At 46.3% G+C, this 6,000-nt stretch overlaps 1 protein-coding gene across 6 annotated transcripts in view; it reads left to right on the top strand.

Annotated features, from left to right (window-relative positions):
- The first annotated feature begins 519 nt into the window (after positions 1-519).
- Positions 520-6,000, top strand: part of RPRD1A (regulation of nuclear pre-mRNA domain containing 1A) — a 67,217-nt gene continuing 61,736 nt past the window's right edge. For 4 of the 6 annotated variants that reach the window (XR_016442663.1, XM_090049593.1, XM_090049594.1 and 1 more), the window contains exon 1: positions 520-735. Coding sequence is in view for 5 of the 6 variants with exons in the window: in XM_090049593.1 (XP_089905719.1) it covers positions 585-735 (151 nt within the window). In the remaining variant the exon portion in view is untranslated. The remainder of the gene's footprint in view (positions 736-6,000) is intronic. The other 2 variants (XM_090049598.1, XM_090049596.1) reach the window with 1 other exon arrangement.

Raw genomic sequence — 6,000 nt, 5'->3', positions numbered from 1 at the left:
GTCATCAAAGTTGAAGTATTGCCAACTCATGATTTTCAGCATTGTTCTTAATGTGTTTGCTTCAGGGGTGTGTGTGTGTGTGTGTGTGTGTGTCTGTCTAAACTACATTCTTCACATTCCTGATGGACAGACTTTAAAAACACCAAAAATCATGGAAGTTGGCAATACTGACATTGAAACATTTATTTATTTTGAAGCGAGCTGTGATAGGAAAGTACTGACAGCAAACCCCAAAGTCAGTTAAGACTGCCTGAGAATGACTTGGGTTTTGCATAGGCTGCCTCAAAAATGCTCCGACTTATGGCACAACTACGCTAAATGGCGTACTGCTTCAGATTCTTGACGGTTGTGGCACTTGAAGGAGGAGAGAGTTACCTCCTCTGGCCCCGCCCCTCCACCTTGAGGCTTCCCTCACAGGGAGGGGCGGGGCTCTCGCTTTCCCGGATATGCGGAATGGGCGGGGCGGCTCCTTTCCTTTCTCCCTCGCGTGGGGCCCATCCCGGAAGTGACGTAAGGCCTGCCTCCGCTGTAGCCCCCAGTGCCGCCGCCATTTTGTTCGCGTCGGGCCGGGGGCTGCGGGCGGGATGTCGGCCTTCTCGGAGGCGGCGCTGGAGCGGAAGCTGTCGGAGCTGAGCAACTCGCAACAGAGCGTGCAAACGCTGAGCCTCTGGCTCATCCACCACCGCAAGCACTCGACGCTCATCGTCAGCGTCTGGGAGCGCGAACTGCGCAAAGGTGAGGCCGCCCCCTCGCCTCCCTTCCCCTCCCCTCCTTCCTCGGGCCCCGCCAGCGCAGGGAGGCCGGGAGCTGGCAGGCGGGCCCCGCAGCCGCCTCTCGCCTGCAGTCCGTGGGCCGCGGGCAGGTGTTTAAAGCGGGATTGAAACCAGCGCAGCCACCGCGTCTGCTCCTTTCCTTTTTTGGGGGGAGTGGGGAGGCATTGGTACAAATTAGCAAAGATGAGCGTAGTGGCCGCCCTCCTCCTCTTTTTACTTACGACATCTTTACTGGTGTTTCTTGTCGTGTAAACTAACTTTTAAACAGAGCAAATAGAAGCACATAACTGGGAAAATTGGGCAGGGCCCGGTGTGGGTGAGCAGAGCTTTGCCTGCTTGGTTTGGACCCTGACCTGACACAGTCGGTCATTACTTTATTTGCTTGGCAGTAGGGAATGGGGTGCTGGCAGCCTCCTGGAAGATTGGGAATTGGCCCCTTTGAGAAGCTGCCTCCATAGTGGCAGAGAAGACTGTAGCTTTGATGGCTTTTCCCACACCAGGGAGAGATTTGGGGACTTGAAGGGGAACCATTGAGGGGGATGGCTTTGTTGGTAAGGAGGAAAAGAGATGGCAAAGCTGTTAGATCTATGAGAGAGACTGTCAAAGGTAGCGGGGCTCACAAGACTTAGGCAGTGGGCAGACTTAGAATCCTTGTGTAGGGCCATGTTGATGGGGCACATCTGTGGATCATTGCCTTTTTTGGTCAACATGGCAAAAGCCATTCTGTTTCTATGAAGCTAAGTTTTAAGGGAAAGGGAAAAGGAGAGCTTTAGGAATGGTCACTTAAAGTATTTTGGTCTCCTGGAAACAGCAGAGAAAGTCTTACCACTTAACTAAACTTCTGTTTATTCTGTGCCTGGGTGTCAAAGATGTAGCCTGTGGAGCCCTACCATCCAGGCTGTGGTGTTGCCTGTGGGTTTTGGACTGACCCTGTGCACTGCATGTGACTTGCGAAGCTGCTCTGGCTTGCCCTGCATACCATGTGGGACTAGATTGGGCCCACAGACCAGCCCTTTCTGCTGAATCCAGTGGCTAGGGCCAGTGCAGGGTGGGTGCTGCAGGCAGTGCCTGCTTTGGATCAGTCCTGCGCACTCTGGCTCCAGAGTGCAGGGCCAGTATGTTGGCCGTATCCAGTCTGATATCCCTGCTCTTGACTAAAGGCGTTCACAACTTTTATTTAGAATACATTTTAAATTATTTCTTGCATGACATGGTTATATCTTTCAAATCTTTGGGGATACTAAAATTAGCCCTACTCTTTTTCAAAAAGAAAAGCCTTGTGCATTCTGGGCTTCCGTAAGAACTGTGGGATGCCAGAATGTGTGACTTGAGTAAATTGTCTCTTTTTCCTGAAAATGCATAGGTGTAATCAGCTTATCCAGGTCATCTTTACTAAATACAAGTGGCTTCACCTCAATGTCCTGATACAGTGGGTATGTCTACACGTGATGCTACATCGCCATTGCACCTTTAGGCAAAAACCACAATGCCACAGCTACATAGCTATAGCGATGCATTCCCTCCGTATTGTGCATCACTACAGCAAAGTAGCAGCTAAATATAATGGTGTGCACAGTGTAGTATGGGCTGTTACTGTGCCATCATTTAGTACCTCCAGAAGGAAGTACTAAATGACGGTGCCGTAACAACAGCGCCATAAGTGTATGTGTTGATGCACCCAGTGTTTCTTATTCTAAACAAATAAGAACAAAAGTAAATTTGTTGTTTTTAGTCATAGCAGAAGATTACAGTGAGCAATTACACTAGGAATTGCTAAACTGGTCATTTCATTGTTTGTCTTGATCAACATATCCATGAAACTACTTGGAGAAGCAGTTGATGTCAGTTATTGCTGACACATGGCTGTTGAACTTGTAAAATTTAGATGGTTTTTGTTGCCCTGCATTAATGAGGTAAGAGTATAGCTAGAAAACATATGGTTGAAATTCTGTCTATATAAATAGAGATGGTCTTGGTTAGCAGGATAAAGTCTTCTGAAGCAAGGGGTTGGTAATGTTTAGCTATGGGGTGTGTGGTGGGGGTGCTGCTCCTAAAAAGTGCAGGCCACAATCATGGATGAAAAACCCCTGGCTCCACAGGCTGCATAAATGATTCCTCTGCAACTCTTGGCTGCCAATCCCTGTTGTAAAGAATTAACAGGAATGCTTGGATCGCCGGATAGCATTTGCCCCTCAGTTTCAAGCCTGTGATCTGGTTTTGGGGGTCCTGAGAAATGGTTGCTAAAAACTCATTTCCAGCTACTTGGTGACTTGGCGGAGGCTGAATCTCTGATTACATCAGAGTTAGATGTTGCATTGGCTTCTGGTTGGTTGCTAAAGAAGGCTAAAGGCAGTTGTAATAAAACCCAAATGGTACCCCAAACCCTTAAAACTGCACCCTGCACCAACCACTCTTGCTTCTGTCATCCAGAGAGCATCCTTCTTCTTTTCCCCCTTCTCCTTCCTAAATTTAGCTGGGTTATTTGCAGGCAGAAACCCTCTTCCCATATGGGTTTCCTCCCATCTCCCTCATTTACAATCACCAATATTGTAGTACTCAGAAAGGAGTCTCTGAAATAGTGCTGTCAATCCAAGTGTAAAGTGCAGGCACTCTTCGTATTTTCTAATTATATAGTTTTCATTACATTATATACCCTTTTAGTCTCACTTTTATTTAGGCAGTGTAAGGTAAAACTTTAAGGGGAGAAAATTGTTTGTAACTTGCTGCATTTTATTTTACTGCATTAATCACTGGTAAATAAAATCATGTTACCTGGAACAGAAGCAAATCTTGGTCTTATAACTGCTATAGGAGTCCATGGGTTACTCTTATAAACAGAATAAGTACATCAGCAAAACAGATTACACCAAAAATCACAATTAAATATTTACTGCTGGTTCTGTAGTTTCTTATTTCTACAGAAGTTTTCCAGAAACAGGTGCAACCTTTAGGGCTTCCTGGAAAATCCAGTGATTGAGACCTGGGGCAAAGCAGCTCCTGTGTAAGAACATACCAAATAGTACCATCATCTTGGGTACATCTATTTTCATCTTGGGTACATCTATTTTAAGCTTTAGATGGTTTCCTTTTGTTCCACATCCCACCTTTTACCTGTATTTGAGTGTGCTGTGGATAAAAAAAAAAAAAATGAAACAAACAAGCCTGAATTCTATCATACCATTGTATCATTATGATTAAATTGTGTAATAGGACTTGAATGCCATATTGACATAATGAGGAGGCAGCCCTAGGTCTATTAAATGTGCATCATTTGGATAAAAAAAATTTCCATTATCAAATGAACCATACTTGATAGACTCAGCTCTTCCTTTAAGTTATGTTCACATTACTGATCATGTATATCTAGCTTTTTACAAAATTGAATTTCTATTGATGGTTAGTGGATTGTTTGCTTCCAAAAAAAAAGAGGCAAAATCCAGAAATACAAAGTTTTGGAATGGGAAAAGTTGTATTAATCTTTTTTCTTTAAACATCTTAAGAATTATCAGGGCACAGAAAACTAGTATTTTTGTTTCTGAAAAATTTACTTTGAAGTCATACAAAGACCAAAACAGAGATTTCTTTCTAGTGACCCTTAATTTTTATTTGTTGTAGTTTATCCTATTTTTCCTTCTTTCAGACTACTTATTTATGATGATCTAGTTTAGGGGTTGTCAGCTGGGGGTTTTTGTGTACCTCCGGGGGTACTTGAGAAGGCCCTAGGGGATATGTGCAGGCAAGGATGGAGTGCCGTCATGTACCATCCCACGAGGCACTCCCCGCCCAGCCAGATGTAGGGTGCAAGGGAAGCTTGCACATGCTGGCTGCTGCCACTCCATGTTTGGCTGTACACCAAACACCACCACTGCTGGGGCTGCTCTGATCCAAAAAGGTTGAAAATCCCTGATCTAGGTATCTACCAAAGAGCAGGCGAGGTACATAATGATGATTACTCATAGTATCAGAATCTGCTTAGTTGCTTTTTCAAAACTGCTTCTTCCGGCAACTGTTTTCTTTGCCCTCTCTCCTCCTTTTTTGATACTGAACGACACTGTAGATTATGCATTTAAGAGCACAAAAACAAATGGCATCTAAAACATTCACAAGATGAGGAAATTGCTGTTCAAACTGAAATGATTGTAATTTTGAAATAATTCTGAAATTGGTTCACATTTGTGATTGTTTTGGCAAAGCATTCTTTGGGCAGAAATTTTTGACTTAAAATTACAGGTGCACCGATATATTGGTTACATATCACACCAGCATCATTTAAAAGGAAAATTAACTTTACTACTTATTGGCTTCTTTTGGCTGGTGTAGCCGATAATGTCACTGATAAAAACAGTAGGCCTTCTGGCTCATGCCCCTGGATGCTGCATGCAGGCTCGCAGTCACACATGCAGGTGGCTAGAAATGCAGCTGGGCAGTATGGAGAGCAGCACCCTGCATGTAAGTATGTAAAGGGGAAGGGGTATGGCAGTGGGGAAGCCCCATAGTGAAGGAGGGAGAGGGGCTGGGATGCGGGATGCCACCCTGTCAGGAGGCTCAATGGAAGCCGAGGCAGGGAGCAGAACAGAGCTATGGTTAGCTTGTCGTGGGGGGCTCCCAGCTGCTGTGCATATCCCGGGGGGAAACATGGCGGGGGGAGGTCATATGCCATGTGCTTCCCAAGATTTGTGTGCAGGGCAGCTGCAGGTCTGCTCGCTTAGGGCTCTCTGCTCTGCTGCATTTCCCTTCGAAGCCCCATGCTGGCTACACGTCCCCTCCCTGCCCGGCAGCAGTGGGGGTGGCAAGTTGTGCCTTCTGCTGCTGGACAGGCAGCGAGTGTATGGCTGGCTTGGGGCTCCCAAGGAAAAAGCAACAGAGCGGAGAGCCCTGAGCCCACAGCGGGCAGCTTGCATCCACCTTCACCCTGCTCAGCCCCATTCCAGTTAAGAGCATCCCTGTGCTTAAAAATGGTGGTGGCAGCACTTGAGCTAAAGTTTATTTGGCAAGCTTTAATTCAAGTGCCCCCCCCCCCACCGCCATTTTTAAGCATGGACATGCTGCTGTAGACAAGCTGCCTGCAGCTGTCTTGCTCCTGGGTCTGGGCCCCATTCACTGCCCTGGTTGGGCAGCACTCCAGCCCCTTTCCCTATTCCACTACACTCCCTCCCCCTCCAAATCTGCATTCCCCATACCCTTTTCCTTCCCCTCTACAGACTTACTTGCAGGGAGCTGCTCTCCA

This window comes from Crocodylus siamensis, chromosome 5 (assembly GCF_052110815.1).
Source record: "Crocodylus siamensis isolate JL-2025a chromosome 5, ASM5211081v1, whole genome shotgun sequence".
NCBI classification, from domain to species: domain Eukaryota; kingdom Metazoa; phylum Chordata; order Crocodylia; family Crocodylidae; genus Crocodylus; species Crocodylus siamensis.
This window is presented reverse-complemented; position numbering and strand designations above follow the sequence as displayed.